This window comes from Desmodus rotundus, chromosome 6, assembly GCF_022682495.2.
Source record: "Desmodus rotundus isolate HL8 chromosome 6, HLdesRot8A.1, whole genome shotgun sequence".
Lineage (NCBI taxonomy): Eukaryota > Metazoa > Chordata > Mammalia > Chiroptera > Phyllostomidae > Desmodus > Desmodus rotundus.
Window position 1 is genome coordinate 31084358 of NC_071392.1, and position 21416 is coordinate 31105773.

General features: G+C 43.0%; 1 protein-coding gene and 1 pseudogene across 1 annotated transcript; both read right to left on the reverse strand.

Moving 5' to 3' along the window:
• Positions 1-4540: 4540 nt before the first annotated feature.
• On the reverse strand, positions 4541-13554 carry GATAD1 (GATA zinc finger domain containing 1). The gene is made up of 5 exons (XM_053927058.1): positions 13013-13554; positions 12189-12314; positions 10559-10618; positions 7933-8116; positions 4541-6089 (listed from the first exon to the last, which is right to left on the reverse strand). The coding sequence occupies exons 1-5, from the start codon at positions 13271-13273 to the stop codon at positions 5899-5901; spliced, it is 822 nt and encodes a 273-aa protein (XP_053783033.1). The 5' UTR covers positions 13274-13554; the 3' UTR covers positions 4541-5898.
• A 4295-nt stretch (positions 13555-17849) lies between these two features.
• Positions 17850-21382, reverse strand: LOC112319829 (keratin, type I cytoskeletal 18 pseudogene; annotated as a pseudogene).
• Positions 21383-21416: the final 34 nt, after the last annotated feature.

Here is a 21416-nt window from a genome sequence, read left to right on the forward strand (position 1 = left end):
GTTCAGCCGACAGAACAATTTAGTAACAGCGTGACGGCCTTGATCCTGGAGAAACAAGCCGTGGACTGCGGGAGCCAGAGCCTCGCAGGCAGCCCAGTCCCGCGCGATGCCGGCAGGAGCGCATCCTGGCCCCGCGCGTGGGCAGAAGCGCAGGGTCCATAGGCGGTCGGGATTTCGCGGGGCACGAGGGGCCCGATTTGCGAGGGTCAGGTGAACCCGCTGCAGCCGAGCTGGGGGACCATGCTTGGGGCAGAGCGGGTTTCCTGGGCAGGTGCTTGCGGGAAAGTCCAGGCTGACTTAGTGGTTCTCATTTCTGTGGCTTATTAGAATAGCCTCTGGAACTTTAAACTTTTTTTTTTTCGTATTTTTAGGTTTTACTAGATTCTTTGGAACCTGGTGAGGCAGGCCCCAGTCTCCCTCTCAGATTTTAATTTAATTCGTTGCTGTGGAACCTTTGAGACTCAGGTGTCTTTGTTGCTGTTACTTTATTTTTTTTTAAAGCTCCAGAGGTGATTCTAATGTGTTTGTCATTCATTGGTGCAAAGGTGAGGGTGGGCGGTGCAGCCTAAACACATGTTCAAAATCCATGTGATTAAGTGTCGAAATATAAAGTGGGATCATTAAATGAGGTGTTGTGACCCTGCTGGGTACAGAGCACCGACAAGTGCTCGTGGAGGAGACTGAATAGAAAATGAACTTTCCTGCGGCCCAGGATTATGCTTTGGGCCTTTGTAAACTCAGAACCTCTTAGGCCTGTTAACACGCCCCAGCGATGAGGATCTCCAGGTGCGGCTGTGCGGCTGTGCGGGGCGTGCCCTGCCCAGACGTCTCTGGGCAAGCTGAGGATGGGACCCAGCCCTCAGTGTCCGCCTGAACCCCGAAGTGGCCTCCCTATTGAAACTCGCACCCCCATGCAAGTAGCAGCCCTGACGGGGCGGGGGGGGGGGTGTGTGTCAAAAAGCTGCCCTCTGCTCTTCCAAACTGAGGGTGTGCCCTGCTGTGAAAAAAAGGGAGATTTTCCTCCCCTCCCCTTGTGTCAGAATATTTACCTTAGAAAACTTGTAAACACAAGTATTTTCTCAGCCTCTTTGAAATGCGTCTTTTTTAGAAACCGAATAAGCGTCTGTCAGCTTTATGACTTAGGAATGCCTTTCTCAAAGGCCCTGGAGCCACCCTCTGACACACAGACATCAGGAGGGAGCACCGCTTCCCCCCAGCTCCTGTGGGCACCAAATGCTGTCCAGTTCTCTTAGTTAACAGCAAGCTACTGTTTACCGTGGGAACGGGGCTGTACCCGGTGCATCCGCTTGGTGTAGAAAAGGTTGAGGTTTCTTTCTGTTTTGCAATCACTCTCTCGGCCAGTTGCCTGTGATGAGCATCACATTCTGGTTTAGTGCTCAGGTGATAGTAAACAGGCTTTCTTCCCTACCACCTTTGTGGAGAGGATTTCTGGGCTGAGGGATCTGGGTTTTTAAAAAATTATACTTCCCCAGCAGCACCTTCACCCCTTATTCTAAAGTTACCATCTTTCTCATTCATGCCTTCCCAATCCGTGGGGAGAAGTACTTGAGGTATATAGGTGTTTTTGTTATAAACCTCCTCCCTTCTACCCCGCTTCTGACATACAAGTTAGAGTGATTTGAAATAGTGGTGTTATAAGAAGTTTAGGTTATGATTGTAGTTTTTCTGCTTGTGGTTGAGTAATTACATGCCAATCTGTCAAGTTGAATAAGAAATACAAGTTAATGATTCTCACTTCTTTAACAGAAAAAAAAAAAGGAAGAAAGAGTTGTTTGGTTTTTATTTTTGTATACACATTTTTTCGACAGGTAGAAATTAGTTTTTTATATTCCAATTTGTTCATCTTTCTCTATGTGATCTCCTTCATTATTTTTCATTAAAAAAAAAATCAAACCAACTGGAGTAGCTCGATTGGTTGGAGCATCATCCCAACATGCCCAGGTTGTGGGTTCAATCCCCAGTCAGGGCACATACAAGAATCAACCAATGAATGCATAAATAAGTGGAACAAGAAATCGATGTTTTTTTTCACTCTCTCAAATCAATAAATATTTTTAAAAATTATCAAAGTAGTACATATATGTAGTTTTTTTTAAAGGCCAAATAATTCTACATAGCTTATAATGAAAAACAGCAGGGCCTTGCCCCGTGCATCACTGTCTCTGTATCAGGACTTGCTCAGAGAACAGAGCACTAGGAATGACACAGAATGAAGGAGCTGTGCTAGAGACTTTCCCCGTGGCAGCCTGTTGAACAGTCTAAGGCTTTTGCTTCTGTGTCTGGGGCCGGGGCCTAAAATCAGAGAGGCAGGCAGTCTGGAAAAGAAAGAGACTTGAAGTGGAGGAGAGGAAGGACTTGAACCTGCCTCACTCTCTCATGCTTGTCAAGCCTCCAACTTGGAGGATTCGGGTGTGCTTCCACACAGAGCTAAATGTACACCTGGCCTAGGGGCCGACAAAGCTGAAAAGTCCCATCTGACTTCTTTCCTAGAATCACTTAGTAAACATATGAAATTAACTGAACTCCTGAACTTATTTCTTCAACATGTCATTTATCTCCCTTGCAAGGGTTTAACAATTATTTACTAAATAGTTCTTACATAGGACTAAATGGTTCTTACTAAATAGGACTAAAAATTGGTGGTTCCTTGCCACAGTTGGACAGTCTGAAAACAAATGTGGCTCATTGTAGGAAAGGTGGAAAACACAGAAAGGTATAAAGAAAATGCACTCAAATGCACTATTACTTACTTAGGCATTCCCCTCTTGTTTGAACTCAGGTTCCTTCTTGTGTCTCCCTGGAGCGGACTTCTTGGCTTATATTTTTTGGGGTGTAGGAGATACACCCTCCTACAGAAGGTACAGTTTATATATCTGATATGAGGTAAAAATGCAGTTCCTATAACATGCCCAGGGTGGCAAAACAAAATCCACAAAATGCCCCTCATTTCTGATCCATGACAGAACATCATTCTCAGTATGTGTACTGTATCTATGTATTTACGTATACACACACACTCGTAAAATAATTACATATATTTTTATTCCAGTGTCCTCATGATTTCACTTACTTATGGCTGGAATGCAATTGCGATTCAAACTTCTCTTTGGAAAAATTTAGTTCTGGAAAAGCCTTTCACAGCCAAGAACCTGAGTGGTTTGGGATAATTTGTTTTTAGCTACTCATGATAAGATTTATTCATGTAAGAGAAGTAGTGAAAGGTCATCTTAAAAAGATCCTGTTATGGGGGTGGGAGGGGAATGGTGGGGGGAAAATGCAGACAACTGTAATTGAACAACAATAAAATAATTTAAAAAACCGTCCTGTTAAAACAAGCTAATCTAATCTAGAATATAACCATTTGCAATTCTACTTGAGTTGGCTGTTTACAAGAGAATTTGAAGTTTAAGCCAAAGTTAGTATGAACTAGCATTCAAATACTGACTGGCATCTTAAGAGCATCTAACTTAAACTCTACACTTAGCACCTACCATAAGCCAGGACCTGGGTTATGAGCTCTGGGAGTTAGGAAGACCAGGAAATAAAACACTCCATCTCTGCCCTCCAGGAAACGCAGGGGTGGGGGTGGGACCAACAGAAGTAGAAACAAATGCAGTAACAATAAAATAGAGATTGATTTCAAGGAGCCATGAGAATCTAGAAAGGTCTCACGGAGAGAGATAATTTGAGGGCCATAAGTAAGCCATAACAGTTAAAAACAAGGATATAAAAAAGTTTTGGATGGTATCTACATTTCTTAAAAAGGAACAGTTCTGAAAAAGGATCAGCAGGCTGATGAAAAAGTTCTAAGTAGCTCAGCTACAGAAACAGCAAGATGCCAGGTGTCCTCAGACTTATTTGTGGAGCTGGAGAAAACAGTATGAGCAAGAACTTAGAGCCAGGAAATGAGAGTGTCAGGGGGACGCACTGTCAGTTGTGGTGAGAAGGGGGAGACAGGCCTTTGATAACAGGAGAAAAGGCTCAATCTACCCTGTAAGCAGGGGAAGCTGCTGGCATTCATGCAGGAAGAAAGTGCAAATTCAATCTATTTTAAAAAATACTATACAAGTATCAAACCAATTTATTAAAAAATGGTCTGTATATGCTCTGGTTTTTAAATATTTCCTCATTTTAGGCCCTGGCCAGGTAGTAGTTGGTTTGAACATCATCCCGATATGCCAAGGTTGCAGGTTCGATCCCCGGTCAGGGTATATGCAGGAATCAACCAATGAATGCATAAATAAGTGGGACAACAACTTGATGTTTCTCTTTTTCCTCTCTTCTTGCTCCCTAAAGTCAATAAAAATAAATAAAAAATATTTCCTCATTTTAATAAATATCTACATTGTGTTCATTTTATCAATCAGCTATTCTATGACCTTCCTAAAATCTATTACCTATTGACGATGAACCTGTAGCTTCAATTTATGAGTATTACAACACTGCCGTTTTCTGTTCATACCATTTTTTGGATTGAAGGCCCTATTTAATCATTTAAATGAAATAAATCTAAAGTAAATACATTGTGAAAAATATATTTTAATACATTGTGAAAAATACATTGTGTTAAAATGTATTTTTAAAATACATTTTAATACATTTAAAATACATTGGGTATTAGCATTTAGATAGTTATTTACAATCAGTTTTCCTACAATTTTTGTGAACAGAAAGATAACTATGTACAGAGCTAACTATAGACACAGAACTGTCTACAGCTGTTCTTTTCCGGCTCACAAACCGTAACTGTACAGAAAAGGGCAACAGTTAGTTCAAGGTGCTACAGCTCAAATTCATTATGATTAAATTAGATTTTGATCAATTCTCCTGGGTTAAAAATGCTGTTTAAGCCAGAAGAGGAGGCAAGTGTGTACAATCAATCACCACTTCTTCCCATTTCACACTGTTGCTCCCTGACTTGCACTTGAAGTAAACCTGTACCTGAGTTCTGGGAAATTTCATATACAACAGATCTTCTAAGTCCAAGGCATTGTTTTAAGCCTATCATTATGAGTTCATAGCAGGTGGCTTAACTTTAGGGTAGACTTTTTTTTTTAGCTATCAATGCTAATAACTATTAAACCTTTATTTTTAGTTATAAAAATTTTATTTTTCAATTATAGCTGACCTATTAATCATTTTTATGCCATCCAATGGTTCATCTAACGGTAGTCAAGAAATGACCGAGTGAGATGCCTAAACTGTGCATCTTTCCTGTGTGCTTTCAGTGAATGTCACTGTCTGCACTACGAAACTTTACCGTTAGACGGAAAGCCTCGTTTTGATTGAGAAGGTACGTGAGAACATTCAGATCAACAAAATGATTCTGAATCCCGGTTTGCTATAGAAAAATGAGATGGAAGTTTTAAAAGGAAAGGCCTGGGCTAATACAATTATCCACCAATCACTTTCCTTCAGGTTAAAGCAGCCAACAGTCTGCCACAGCATTTTCTAGATGAGAAAATAAAGTTTGTGTGATTTTGGGATAGCTACTGTCGGTCATAGCTACATTTTATTTGGTTTGGTCCTTGATCAGAAATCCAAACCTTAATTCATATTTTGTTTTTATAGAAAAAAAACAATCCATTTTATGGGTTGCTAGAAATAAATTATGGATAAAAATAGGTACTATGTTCCTAATGGTCTCCCTGGGAAGATACACATAAAGAATATAATATTTAAGTTCAAAATATATTTAGTTGTTTTCTACCCTTTTTGGTTTTCAAGTAACTAGTAATAAATAAGCTACTGATTACTGGGTAGTAGGGGAAAACTTTTCAGTCATTTTTCCATCTAAGAATTTCATTAAACAAACATGTGGTATATCTTCGAGCAGTATAAATAGATGATAACTGGAAATCAAGTTTTACTTTTAAACTACAAATGATTGGCAACTGTTTCCTTAATAGTTATTGCAGGAGTAGGTCCAACGTGAGTCCATATATAGCCCTTCTCTGGTCTGGTGGGAACTGTGGGAAATGGTGATGAACGTGACTTGAAATATTCAGAGGGTGCATGACAAACAAATTCCAAGTACTCCATCTTCCTTGGAAGATCCTCCTCTGGTCCTAAAGGCAGACGATGGAAAGGTTAAACACATTTTTGAGCACATACATCATTATCACAACATGTTAAAATGCCCAGACACTAGGAGAAAGCACTCTGGTGGTGTCGTGCCATTAGCCCTTGGAACATGTATTACTCTGAAGTTACTCTATCATTTTTTTCTACTTTAACTGCTTAAGGAATATAGCATTCTCCCAAAAACAGTGACTCAATATGGAAAGGAATCTAAAAACAAAATTAGCCTTATTTAGTGTTTATTACATGTCCACACTGTTCTTAGTACTGTCACGTATCAATACTTTGAATCAAAAGCCCTCTGCAGTAGGCACTATTATTCCCATTTTACATGTGAGGAAAATGAGCCAAGAAAGATGAAGGAACCTGCCTAATATCACACAGCTAGGAAGTGTGAGGGGTACAAATCCAGAGTCTGGCTGCAGAGCTTGTGCTCTGGAATCTGAGGGTTAGGAAGAGGAGGGGAGCGGAGCCCAGGTGGTTCTGCCACACCACTGCCTCTGCTGAGAATGCCACCCAAAAGATCAGGTGAATGCGAGTCCACCCGTTTACGTGCTACAAGCAGAAGACTAAAACTGGTCATGTATCAAACTTGACATGCAGGAGAGAATAACAGTGGAATGTTATTTGTCATTGGGTTCTTGCTGAAAAAAATTTTATGTTTCTTTCTCAGGATGCAAAAGTGACACATGCTCATTGCAGAAAGGTAAAGTTCAGAGTAATTTAAAAACCCTGAACACTTTCAGAACTGAATTAATCAGGAGCTTCGTGTGAGTCTACACGAAGAACTGTTTGCACCATCTCTTTTGGCAGCACTGAATACAGTGGCTGCCAATTCAACAATCAACAAGGATTTGTCATAAAAGGTCTAGAATGATGTGTGCAGCATGTGAAAGGATGCACATTGAGAACATGTAAGATTCTACAAATAACTGCAATAGTTCCTTCAGAAATTATTTTTGAGTGGATGTTTATTTTAAAAATTTATTTATTTATTTATTTTTAGAGAGAGGGGAAGGGAGGGAGAAAGAGAGGGAGAGAAACATCAATGTGTGGTTGCCTCTCGCATACCCCCTACTGGGGACCTGGCCCACACCCCAGGCAAGTGCCCTGACTGGGAAGTGAACCTGTGACCCCTCACCTCACAGGTACTCAATCCACTGAGCCACACCAGCCAGGGTTGAGTGGATTTTTGTAAGTAACTAAATAACCTAGTTCCTGAGCAATGAATTCTTTTAATAGTTTAATCCTGGGTCACTCAAAAAAATCTTATCCACATCACTTTTTAGTAAGTGCATACTGCCCTAACTCTAAATAACTGACAGCACTCAAAGCCCAGCTATATAAAATGTCTTTCATGTTTTCTATAAAGCTCTTTACTGTACTTAATGATACTTACCCTTCTTTGTTAGGGACTGAACTGTATCCCTCCCAAATTCATATATTGAAGCCCTAACCCTCAATGTGATGGGTATTTGGAGACAGGGGCTTTAGAGAAGTGATTAAGGTTAAATGAGGTCAATATGGGTGGGACCCTAATCTGCTAGGATTAGTGTTCTTGTAAGAAGAGACTGAACAAGGAAGGTGCACACTGAGCAGGTGGCAGTCCACAAGTCAGGAAGAGAGCTCCACCAGGCACCGACCTCCAGAGCTCCTCCATCTTGAACTTCCAGCCTCCAGAACAGTGAGAAAATAAATAAAGCATTCTGTTGTTTAAGCCATTCAACCTGTGGTATTTTGTTATGGCAGTCCAAGCAGACTAATGCATTCTTACACATAATAACAGACACTTAACTGAGTTTGAGAACCTGTACCAGTTGTCAGACTCACCTATGATGTAGGATGCAGGGTCAAATTGGTCCCTGGGGCTAGAAAGAGTGGGAATGAGCCATGTCAGCGCTGCGCTCTTCTCACAGTACTGGTCCTGGATGAAACCCCTGATCTGAGCATAGTAGGGTTTTCCATCTTGTTCGTCAATCACAGAAACAACATCTCCAATTTGGTAATATACTCCCTGGGGGGAAAGAAGATAATCGCATATTTAAAAAAATAGAAGAGCACCACAGCTATGAACTGAACTTCCTTAATATAAAAGTAAGAGTTTTTCAAAGTGGTCAATAAGAGGTTACTGAAATGGACTAATATACCAATGTTTATATGGTTGATGCCAATTCTAAAGTTGTTTCAGTTTTGAATAAAAAAGTTTCACATAACACAACTTGCCTATATGGAGAGGACATATGCCTATAAAAATACCTTGATTTTCTATTTTGGCTAGAGCCATTGAGCTGCAGAAAGGTTAAGTGACTTGCAGAAAGCCACATAAGGCAGAGCTGCAGCTGAGGTCCCTACACCAGCTGGGCAGTCTATGTCTATACTGGCTTGAAAATCAGTGCTTATCTGGTGATAATATACTCTATATACCTTCCTCAACCATCAGTTACGGAAAAGAAATACTATATATTCAAACCAAAGAAATGATAAAGACTCTTTCTTATTATAATCGGTCTTTACGATAGTCACCCTCAATTCACTATACCTGTCCCCAGTCTCACTGGCACCTGTCTCTGACCTCCTGTTCACTGGTATTCCTGGCATTCCTACCATACCCTCTACTTCACATCCAACTAACTCACCTGTGCATGTCTTGTGTTTAGACCTCTGCCGTCTATTTCATATCCTCTTCCCTGGGTCTTGAACTGGAAATAACCTCCCATTTGAACATCCACAATGGCTCATCCAAATATTTATGACACTCAGCACTTCCTTAGGTGGATGTAGGTCTCAGTAGACCATATTCTCCTTGATTGCAGGAACAAGTCTGCAGATGTGATTCACTGCAGCTTCCCTCAAAACATGGCCCTGGCAGCAGGTAAAGCTGCTGGGGTGTGCACCTCAACCATAAAAATGATTCTGAGAAAATATTTCCAGTAATTGAGCTATGACAATGAGCATCTGATAGACCAGAGTCTTTCCTGGTAGACCCTTTATCCATGGAGCCGAGGGGGACTGTTGCATCTGGATCATTACGGATGGGCATGGTCAATGTGGGCCACAGTTCACTACTTACTAGTTCATGGACACATGGTAGACAGTAATAAATTACTGATACTTGACGTGACAGATCTCATGTGCTTTCCATTAAGACACACCTAAAAATCATTAGTACACTAAGTTCTTAGCTTAATCAACTGTAAAAATAATAATGCACAAATTTGAAAATGTGATGATGATAATTTTTACTATTCGCTGAGTGCTTACTCTGTAAGGTGCTTAAAATTCATGATCTCACTTGACGCAACGTGGTAGTCCTATTTACAATCCTATTTGTAGATGAAGAAACATTAGAGAGGTTGGTCCCAGCCCAGTCACACAACTACTTGCCCAAGCAGTAGAGCCAGGAGCTGAGCTCTGAACTTGGGCTCTGGCAACAGGTAGCCTCACTCCATGACTTATTGGCTATGTGATGTCAGACAAGTTAATTAACCTCTCTGTGACTCCATGTCCTCCTCCATAAAATGGGGATAATAGTACTACTTCACAGAGTGGAATGAATGGACTAAAGCATGTAAAACGCTCACCTCAGTGCCTGATAAATAGCAAGCACACACTGAACTTTGGCTATGTGTTATTAACAATGTAGGAAGTGCTGGAAATATAGGAGAGGTGTTTGCCTGGTGTACAGACTGTTTTAGACTACTCAGATGCTGGGCTAACAAAAAAGGTCATACTCAAAGTATAATCGCTTGTGTTTCCCAATGTTCAGGGTACGTAGGTCAAGTGTAAAGTACCAACTCACACCACTGCCCCTGTGTGACAGTATTTAATGGTTACTGCCCGTGCCAGGCCTGCCAGGCCTTATAGGTTTTTCTATGCTCCAACTGCTTTCCTAGTTTTCTAGTTCAGAAATAATGAAATGTCACCTCTCTCACTGACGTATTGAATGTCCATGGGCTTTGGTCCTAGGAAACCTGACCTTCTGCTTTATCAAAATAACATGCATTCCTTCTTTGCCACCATGGACTTCCAGCAGGTGCCAATCCCCACTGCCCTTACCCTCTCACTTCCACTTAAAGGCATTTGAGAATCTCTGTGCCTACTCTATCCATGTGTCTAAATCCTGCCTCTGTCCTTCCCAATTTCAATGCCATCACATTGACTAGGCTGGCTCACTCTTGCACAACTCCATACCATTTTAAAAACAATTCCCATAATCTACATTAAAAAAATTCTTAAGGTCCTCATATCATATTTCAATAGATAACTTCCCCTCCCACATCAGCTCTGGATGAGATGTTTTATAATAGCTACCTCTGGGAGAAATAGCTTAGAAAAGAACAAAAGCCACAATCACATTTTGTTACAGAGTAGCAGAGACCTCAGACTAACCCAACACTTTAGTAGCACATTAGAAAGCAGGCCCAAATCTTCCTTCAGTGACACTGGCCATGTTTACCTTGTAGAAGATTGACTCTGCAGTGATGATGGTCGAAACTGACTCAGGAGCTTTGATGGGCTATGAAAAAAAAAGTAAAAGTATTAGCAATTCATACCGTGTATGTGTGTGAACAGGCATTTTTCCAGTCATATATGAGAGTTCTGTAGTTTGAAAAATACCTAATTTGTTGTTTGGTGATAAAAACTGTAATAAAAAGATAAATGATTTTTCTAAATATTGTGGCTAAGCACAATATGAATATTTCCACTGCTATTTCTGCTACTATTAGCTTAAAAACTGCTGGGAACCAGAGGACAAGCTTCTGATTATGATTCTGAGAGCAAACACAAGCCCTCTTAGAGCTTTATTGCACATTAAGGTTTTAGTTATAAAAATACACCACCTCTAACAGTCTAAGCATGGCTGACGTGGAAGTAATAAAAAATGGGTAGATGAACACTGCATGAAAGAGTGGTTTTCCCTTGATGAACTCTTCCATTTCAGCCTAAGTACGGAATCAGCTGTGATACTTGATGTCACCAGAACTAATATTCTAACAAGCCAGAACTAAGACTAAAAGAACTTCTTTGGAAGTTCTTAGTAATCTGCCACCACCCACCAATCATTAAAATCCATTCTTAAGCTGAAATACACACTTTTATGTAACAACAGAGAAAACAGACCTTCCCAAATATGTCTTGGTATCGTCCTTAAAGAGGTTGCTAGAGAAATTGATACTGAAATACCTGAAAAGAACATATTCTACCATACTTAAGAGGAAAACATGTTTAAGTGATATAACTACAGTCAAATGAATATTTACTTAACATATTTTGTCTAATCAACAAATGTCTAATTTTTAGAAAACTAAATTATTAAAATCTTAAACCAGTTAGGGGCATCAGTAAGAAAATAATCCTCAATCTGCACAATATATTGGATCACCCCTTTTGTGTTTTATGAATGGATATGCCCAACTTCAGAAATGCCTTTACCGGTAAGTCAAGCATTCCCATTCTGAAAATGAAAGAATACCATACTGAGGTTTTAAAAAACTGTCTCCAATGCATCGTCCATTGTGTTTGACCATGTCCCCTTGTATTTACAAGGATAATGAGAATTTACTGCACTAAAAGTGTGCTTTCAAATACCCTACCACAAAACTTTCAACATTTTCTTATAGCAGAAGAAGAGATAAAGGTTTAGCAAAATTTTACTTCATATTCCTCAAATTGACAAGTCAGTAAAATTCACTTTCTGGGGCTATAATAACAAATATGGAAATGAGTCCCAGTATTATTATTTACTTAGATCTTTAAAGAATGAAAGAAAAAAAGTTTTCCTACTATACTTGGCCGTACCGTAATCCTTTGCATAAAGAACCCAATAAAATGCACCCAAGGGTTATGTTTCTTCTAGACTTTCATTTTATATTTCCCAGAGGAAAAAGAAAAGCTCAAAAAAGAGTAACAGTATTACTAATTCCATAAACAGTAAACCTTCTGCAACAGAGCTCAAGCCTCTTTATAAAGTCTGCACCACTCCCCATGAGAAGAGCTAGCAACGGCGGGGGGATGCAGGCAGGGTCAGGGCACCTTACAAACACAATGCCACTGCAGTGAAAAAACACTGTCCGCCATCATCTTACATTTTTTAATTTAAAAATATGTCTTCTCCCTTTTCCTTTCGTGGAAACTTTCTTCTCAGCAGCTGGAGCAGATTTGTACTTAGTGTTTCTGAGCCGAGCCGACCTCCTGTGAATTTCCTGCTTACTCTGTTATAAATTAGAGAACAAAAAAGAGAAATAAAAAAGCGTGGAAAGGTTGCTGTCCCGATACAACCATCTTACAAGGATCCCAGAGTATGCACTTCATAGGGACATTAAAAAACTAAGTAGGAGTGCGCCTTTTCTTTCTGTGTGGGGTAATCACGTAAACTGGGCTGATGAAAACAGGGAGAGCCCTAGGCAAGCATCTCCGGAGCCTCCAAAAAACTGCTGCTTCCAGCAGGACAAAGGGCAGGACGAGGAGTTGTCTGTCCATTTCTATTCATGAGAAAAGCCACTAACAACTCAACTCTCCACCGCCAGAGGGCGCTCTAGGTAGGCCGCCGCCCGCCGTGGAACACAGACGCTGCCACTTAGAATAATGACATTGTACGATTACTAACAATCCACACTGACAGAGTACCCTTTCTGAATCGGCAAGTCCCGTAGCAGGACCCTGTTTACGTATCTGTGTATACGCGTACATTGTACTGAGGTGCCCGGTTGCTACCCCAAATATGGGGATTTCCCGAGGGTTTTTCATTTTCTTGCTTCTTTAGACTACAAATTTCTCACCAGAAAAGGCGCTCAGAATGGGCCGCACTAGCTAAGATGTCATCGGGGGTGTAGACAGATCGGCCCGGCCCGGCGGGGACGCGGCGCTCCCGGACACCCGCGCCCGCCCGGCCTCCGCCCGCCTCGCTCACCTGCTTGCCGCCCCCTCCCCCGTTGCTCTGCGAAGGGGCGGCCGAGGTGCTGGCGAGGGTCGCGGCACTGAAGCCACCCCCGCCGCCGCTGCTGCCCCCTGTCCCGCCAGCGGCCCCCGCGGCGGCGCCGGCGCCCCCGCCGCCCGCGCCGCCCCGGCCAGTGCAGTGGTGACAGAGGATCTCCCCCTGCGAGCTCTTCTTCCACATAGAGGACGACGTGGTCTTGCAGACGCTGCAGGTGGGCTTCAGGCCCAGGGGCATCGTGGCCGGCTCGGGGGGCCCCCGCGGGCGCAGCGACACGGGAATGGCGACGGCCGACCCCGGCCGCCCGAGGGCCGGCCCGCCACGTCCAGCGACAGGAAGAACGGCTGGTGCACGCGCGCCAAGCTGTCCACGCTGGAACCAGGCCGCGGCCGCTCCCCGCTGGAGGCAGGAAGCCGATTCCTCCCGCGGGGAGCCCAGCGCCAGCCCTGGCCACTCAAGACTCCAGGAGGCGCGGCCCCGGCGGGGCCTGGCCAGGGAGGGACACACAGCAGCGGCCCTGAGGCGGCTTCCGGAGATGGGCGGGGCCCGCCGCGCTGGGGACCTGCCTGACCGGAAGTGCCCCACCGGGAGCGCGCGCAGTTGTTTGCTGCGTGCAACTTTTTGACCTTAGAACGAGGATTGGCAGGTAAAATACTGGATGCTCAGTATTTGAAAAATCTGAAATTTGAATTTCAGATAAGGAACAAGCAATTTTTTCAATGTGTGTATCCCATGCGATATTCGTGTTTATCTGAAATTAGACTTAACTGGGCGTCCTGTATTTTTGCTAAATCTGGCACTCCTACTTAGGACCCCTTTATACTCTTAAAAATTATAATTCAGACCTCCACATAATTTTGTTTATATGGACTATAGCCATGGACATTTATGTGTTAGGAGTTGAAACAGACATTTCAGCCTGAGGTGTCAAGTATACCTTCCTCAACCATTGGGTGATGTCATCTTATGGCCTGTAGCCTCTGAACTTGACACATGAGAGAATGAGAGGAGAAAAGGCAAATAACTGGCTTGGCATTGTTGGGAAACCATTTTGACCCCAAGGACTCCCTGAAAGGGTCTTGGTACCTCCCTGGACCACACTCCAGCGGGTTTAGGACAAGCTCATTGTCAAAGACCAACCAGCCCCCTTCTGCTAATGTCCGGTCAGCACAGGCCTCTCCAGGAAAAGGAGTCTGTCTCTCCTCAGCTTTACTTGGTCAAGTGTGTTTGAGTACCTGTCTTGATGAACCTGGGGTTTGGGACTTGGTATTCTTGGGGAGATCTTGACAAATGTGTTGATGATGTGGGTTGAGGGGGGAGAGGGGCAAAATAAATGTGTTGAATGCCTCTGATGTCATTCAGTTCTTATGACCACTCTGGAACAAAATACTGTTATCCATATTTTACTGTTAACTGATCAACAGAGGAGCCGTGATTGGACTAGCTGTCAACATGGTGGCTGCTCTTGGCATCACATCTGGACCAGCCTTTAGAGCAGCTCTTGGGCCTGGGCTATGGCTCAGTCATCCTCCCTCGGAGTCTAGGCTTCCCCAGTAGTAAAACAAAATATTAACTACTTTCCAGGGCTATTAATGGGGGTTAAGGCCAATTATAAAAGTGGTTAAAGAGATTAGGTAAAGAATGTTTCCTTACTTTAGAAGAATGTTCCCTTTGAGGGGCATCTAGGTATGAAATTTCATGCTCTATAATCTCTCTTTCCTGGTAATGTATTCCCCTCTGTATCTCTTCTCCAAGGTACAGCCTCTCTTCATTGAGAACTTTGGCCCCTGGCTCAACAGCTTCCTTTCCGCCAAAGGACACCATGCTCACTGGGGTAAACAGACACACGTATAACCACCCAGTGCCCTATTTTCTCCATTTCTCCTCTCTCACCGATCTCCATCTCCTGTTCTTGACAGCTCCCATAACCTCTGGTCACATCCTCTACCCTCTGAGATAATCAGGAAGAACTACATTTTTTTCCTTGGTTTTTTGTTGTTTTTTTTTTTTTTTAGTCTTAGTATCCAACTCATTCTCGCACAACTTGATTATCAGAAAGTTGCCACACTGGGGCAACCAAATTAAGAAATAGAACATTACTACTGTAAGAATCCCCCACCACCACACACACGCAATTTATATGCAGAGATAACCACTATAGTGACTTCTAACACTGTAGATTTTGTAGATTCCCTTTGGCAGGTTAAGGAAGTTCCCTTCTATTCCTATATTCATCATGAAAGTAGAATTTGTCAGATGGTTTTCTCTATTAAATGATCCTAATGCTTTTTCTTCTTTATCTATTAATATATGGATTACACAAATTTCTGAATGTTAACACTGAAACTCCTGGAATGAATCCAGTTTGGTCATGATGTACTGTTCTTTTCACATATTGCTGGATTTGGTTAACTAATATTTTAATATTTTGCATCTTTGTTCATGAGTGAGATGGGCTTATAATTTTCTTTTCTTGTAATACCTTTGTTGGGCTTTGGCATCAGGTTATGTCAAGCAAAGTAAGGACTTTGGATTTTATTCTGAGAGAGGAAACTATTCAATGCTCTTATATGTGCTGATATGAAAAGATTCCAAGTCCTGGCTGGTGTGGCTCAGAGGACTGAGTGCCGGCCTGCAAACCAAAAGGTCACCAGTTTAATTCCCAGTGACAGTACATGCCTGAGTTGCAGTCCAGGTCCTCAGTAGGGGGCATGTGAGACGCAACCACACATTGACCTTTCTCTCCTTTCTTTCTCCCTCCCTTGCCCTCTTTCTAAAAATAAAGAAATAAAATCTTTAAAAATAAAAAAAAGAAAAGATCTCAAATATAATTAAAGGGGGTGCGGGGGGGGGCATAAATTTAGCCATGGAGGTGAAAGACCTGTTCACCAAAAACTGTAAGACATTAATGAAAGAGGAAGACAATAAGTGAAAAGATATTCTGTGCTTATGGGTTGAAAATATTAATATTATTAAAATATCCATGCTACCAAAAGCAATCTATAGACTTGATGCAATCTCTATCAAAACTCAAATGGTATTTTTTTTCACAGAAATAGAACAAACAATCCTAAAATTTGTATGGAACCACAAAAGACTCCAAATAGCCAAAGCAATCTTGAGAAAGAAGAGCAAAGCTGGAGGCATCACACGCCCTGATTTCAAACTATATTATAAAACGATAGTAATCAGAACAGTATGGTACTGGCATAAATACAGACACACAGTTCAATGGAACAGAAAGAATAGCCCAGAAATAAACCTATGTGTGTATGGTTAGTTAATTTACAACAAAGAAACCAACAATATACAATGAGGAAAGGACAATCTTTTAAATAAATGGTGTCAGGAAAACTGGACAGTCACATGCAAAAGAATGAAACTGGACCACTATCTCCTCCTATAAACAAAAATTAACACAAAATGGACTAAAGATTTGAATGTTAATACCTGAAACCCTAAAACTCCTAGAAGAACACACAGGTGGTAAGCTCCTTGACATCAGTCTTGGCAATGATGTTTTTTGAAACTGACACCAAAAGCAAAAGTAAGTAAGTGGAAATATATCAAACTAAAATGCTTCTGCACAGCAAAGGAAACCATTAGCAAAATGGAAAGGTAACCTACCAAACAGGAGAAAATATTTTGCAAATCATATATCTGATAAGGAATTAATATGCAATATATATATATGTAGAATTCCTACAAATCAATAGCAAAAAAATCTGATTTTTAAAAAATGAGCAGGGGATCTGAATAGACATCTTTCCAAAGAAGACATACAGATGGCCAAAAGGTACACGAAAAGATGCTCAACATCACTAATCATCAGGGAAATGCAAATCAAAAATCACAATGTGATGTCTCTTATATCTGTTATGCCATATCTGTTATAATGGCTATTATTTAAAAAAAAGACAAGAAATACATGTTGGTAAGGATGTTAAGAAAAGGAAATCTTGTGCACTGTTGGTGGGAATGTAAATTAGTGCAACCATTAGTGCAAAACTGTACGGAGGTTCCTCAAAAAATTGAAAGTCAAACTACCAGATGATCCAGCAATTTCAATTCTAGGTATTTATCTGAAGAAAATGAAAATACTAACTCGAGAAGATAGTGTACCCTCATGTTCATTGCATTATTTACAACTGCCCATGTATGGAAGCAACTTCAGTCTTCCTCATTGGATGGATGCATAAAGAAAATGTTCTTTGCCACACAAGGGGATATTATTCAGCCATAGAAAAGAAGAAGTCTTGCCATTGAGGACAAGATGGATGGACCTTGAGGATATTAGGCTAACTTAAATAAGATGGAGAAAGACAGACAAATACTGTATGATCTCACTTATATGTGGAATCTAAAAAAAAAAAAACTAAAAAATAAAAGAAGAAGAAGAAGCCTACAGAGAACAGATTGATGGCTGCCAGAGGTGGGATGGGCAAAATGGGAAAAGGGAGTCAAGAGATACAAACTTCCAGTTATGAAATAAATAACTCAGGGATGTCAAGGCCATAGTGACTATAGTTAATAATACTGCATTACATATTTAAAAGCTGCTAAAGAGTAGATCTTAAAATTCTCATGACAACAGAAGAAATTTTTGTAACCATTCATGGTGACCAGTGTTAACTGGACTTATATGTGATCACTTCACAGACTATACAAATACAAAATCATGTGTTGTGCACCTGAAAGTAATTAATGTTACATGTCAATTATACTTATATAATTTTTTTTAATCTTCCAATGGAATTTTTATCAGCCTCCTGCCCTGCCATTGGTATGCCCCGCTTCTGCTGCCTTCAATGCATCAAAACTCAGACACCACTCTGCCATCCACAATCCTGCGAGTCATGGTCTTTTGGATGGTTTGTAAGGAGTGGCTCTTGTCCAGGGCATCAACAAGATTGAAGTCCTCCCCTTCATCCAGTAGGCTGCTGTAGGTGGCAATCTCAGCCTCCAGCTTGACCTTGACGTTCAGCAGGGCCTCATACTCCTGGGCCCGGCCTGCCCCTGTGCCCGGGTCTGGGCCAGCCTGACTCCAGGTGCAGCAGGATCCCATTGAGCTGTTCCATCTGCGTGGCATAGCGTGTCTCCTCCTCCCTCAGGCTGTTCTCCAAACTGACCTTCAGATTCCTCATCGAGTCCAGCTCAGTCTCCAAGGGCTGGACCGTAAGTCTTAGCTCCATGAGTGTCGTCTCAGCAGCGCCTATCTCAGCGGTCTGCGAGGTGACCACTGTGGTGCTCTCTTCCATCTGATGGGACCAGTACTTGTCCAGCTCCTCTTGGTTCTTCCGAGCAAGCTCATCGTACTGGGCCCAGATGTCTGCCATGATTTTGCCAAAGTCCTGAGATTTGGGGGCATCCAACTCCACAGTCAACCCAGAGTTGGCAATCTGGTTTTGTAGACTATTTACTTCTTCCATGTGGGTCTTCCTCATGAAGAGAAGCTCCTCCTTGAGAGCCTCAGTCTCCGTCTCCCTCTGCAGCCGAGTGATATTGGTGCCATCAGTGACCTTTCGGAGCCCATTGATGTCATTCTCCACAGACTGGCGACTTAAACATTTATTTATTTTTGTATATATGTATGTATTTATTTATTTTTAGAGAGAGAGGAAGGGAGGGAAAAAGACGGGGAGAGAAACATAGATGTGCAAGAGATACATCAATCAGTTGCCTCTTGCACACCCCTGACTGGGGACCTGGCCTGCAACCCAGGCATATGCCCTGGGAATTGAACCAGCAACCTTTTGGTTCGCAGGCCAACACTCAATCCACTGAGCCACACCAGCCAAGGTGCAACTCACCTCCTTTGTAAAGTGAGGATGGTGTTGCCCACCCTGGGGCTGTGCGAAGATTTGATCAGTATTGTGGTTGGCACACAGTTCAAAGTCAGTAAGTGGGGCTTCTCCTTCAGGCAGTAAAGCTGTAGCATCACAAAACTCCTGTGCAGATATACTAGTGTAACAGTGACTGAAAATAAAAACAAGTAGTAATTATAGAATGGGTTGTACCGACAGACTCATAGAAAAATCACGTGTTAAAAGCTTCCCTATGGTATTTCTAGATATAAGCAGTTGCAGTTCCCGCCTGACCAAGGAACGACCTTGATCACAAGAACTGGACAAAGGTCAGATATTCACACCGGAGCCAGCAGAATCGACGCCTACACGTCCTGCTCCTGAACGAGAGCAGTAAAACTGGACGTAGAGCAACGGAACGACGTGATGGTGCACGCAGGAGACAACCAGGGGACCACCCGAGAGCAGAGCTGAGAAACTGCACGTAGCCAGAATTCCATAGTAGCCCCCCCACACACACACTTCCCCTACATGGCCTCGCCAGGGTTTCTGAGATGCTGAGATGGTTTTGGAGGCACAAGCCTGCCATCGTCTCAGGCTGTTGACTCCTGAATAAACCCTTTTCCTTCGCACCCGTACTGGCCTCACTAGCTGGGTTTTTGTGGTGGCGGGCACTAGACCTGCAGGTCAGTGTCCCGGGTGCACTAGAGCAGCAATTTTCAACCCTTTCCATCTCATGGCACGCATAAGTTAATCACCAAAATTCTGCAGCATGCCAATAAATATATTTTTGACCAATCTGATCAAAAGTAGGTGTAATGTTCATTCACTCACACCAGATGGCTCTTGTTGTGTTGGCTGTTTGTTGTCATTTATTCATTTGATAGTCTAAGGGAAAGGCGGTCAGTGCCCCTGACCAAATGGCCAGATATTGCCTGTTTTAAAAATCCTTGTGGCGCACCGGTTGAAAAATCACCATCCTAGAGTGACCTGGAGCGCTGTGCTCTGAGGACAACGGGGTGATTGGGCTGAGAAGGTAATGGAGGGGTCAGGTAGGGATGTGAGGAAAATGGGTAGGCGAGAACTCAGGAAAGCTCGACCCAGCCCCACTGTTCTCCCTCCTCGGTGCCTCAGGAAGAGTGTGAGCCTGGGCACAGTCACCCGGCCAGGGCTTCCTGCGGTGCCAGGTGGGAGATTGCAGACAGAGAGAGGGACGAGGGAGAGAGGGAGCTGCAAAGACAGGAATAAATACCTTCCAAGAGTGTTTATTATTATTAACACTAAGGGAAAGAAAGCTGAGTTCCCTGGGGATTATCAGGTTCAGCATGTAGTCTACTTTGCATGATTCATTCGTTAGAACTCTTGAAATTGTAAAACTGAAAATAAAGCAGATGCATAAAATCTACGAAAAGCTGGTTTCAGAGAGGCACTCTTGCCCACATTTCGTGACTTGGTGTGGTGAGTAGGGGCAGCGCAGGGTTCCTCGGCCATTCCTACCCTGGTTCTGCATGTCTCGGGAGCATTGTGCCCCTGAGTCTCCATTACTCACCTGTCGTAACACCCCTGAGGACTGATGTGAGGGCTCCGTGAGTGCGTGCATAGGAGGCCGTAAACCCCTTGCACACCTGGTAAGTGCCTGACCCATGTCAGCTCTGAGGCTGAAAAAACAGGAGGAGGAGGAAGCAGCATTCTTTTGACCAGACGGGCCAAGTCATTCGTTATACCCCTTCCCTGCCCACAGGTAATCATGAAAAAATGAAGTTAGCGCAAGTTGCCTATTAACATTAGCAAACTAAAGAGGGAGATCGCAGACTGGCTGGAGAGAGAGTGAGTGAGACCTATAAAACTGCAAGAAGCCGCAAAGGGAGAGAGAGCCAAGGCCCATGATCCTGCTGACCTTTTCCTTTTTTCTCCTGGGGGCCATCACGGTATCTCCGTCTCCTACCGCACTCATACCTTCTATGAAGCGAAGGCAAGTTCTTTTTTCTGCATGTGAGCCCCGGGGTTCCCACCCCTTTGGGTGTTCTCTTTGCCTGGAAAACACTTCCTCCCAACACTGCACCCCTGGCCCTATGCATCTTTCCAGAATCAGCTCATTTCCTTCAGGAAGCTTCTGTGCCAGAAGTCACACCCGCTTTGTCCAGCTGCCTAACTCAAACAGCCGTTCCTCTCTCTGACTCTTCCTTTCTTCTGCCTTAGGGCACATCTTTGTACCCCTGCCTCCTGCCCTGCACTACCCGCGGGTGGCGGAAAGCACGCTCGCCTTTTCCCTCTTTGTGTTTCTTCTACTTTCCCCGCCTTGCACACAGCAGGCAGGCACTAATCAGCAGTTTTATATGTGGGTTACTGTATCAATGAGCCTTTTCTCAGCCATGGTCTCCATTCAGGACAAGGGTCTGCTCCCAGCGCCCTCCTCTCCACCCCCACCTAGTTCTCTGACTTTTCTCACCAAACAGCCTGCCTCAGGCCCCCCCAGCTCCTCATTGGCCTGTGGCCCTGGGGAGGCATCTGCATGTGCCCGGGGCGGCACCCACGTGGTCATCATCCGGGGGGGGGGGGGGGGGGGGGGAACGACG

Excerpts from the sequence above, each read along its gene's own strand:
- GATAD1 (XM_053927058.1), bottom strand. The coding sequence starts at position 13,273 with ATGCCCCTGGGCCTGAAGCCCACCTGCAGCGTCTGCAAGACCACGTCG. Across the intron at positions 10,619-12,188 it reads ATATTTTTAAATTAAAAAAT|CCCATCAAAGCTCCTGAGTC; the intron begins GTAAGATGATGG and ends TTTTTTTCATAG. Across the intron at positions 8,117-10,558 it reads CAGAGTCAATCTTCTACAAG|GGAGTATATTACCAAATTGG; the intron begins GTAAACATGGCC and ends CTTTCCCCCCAG.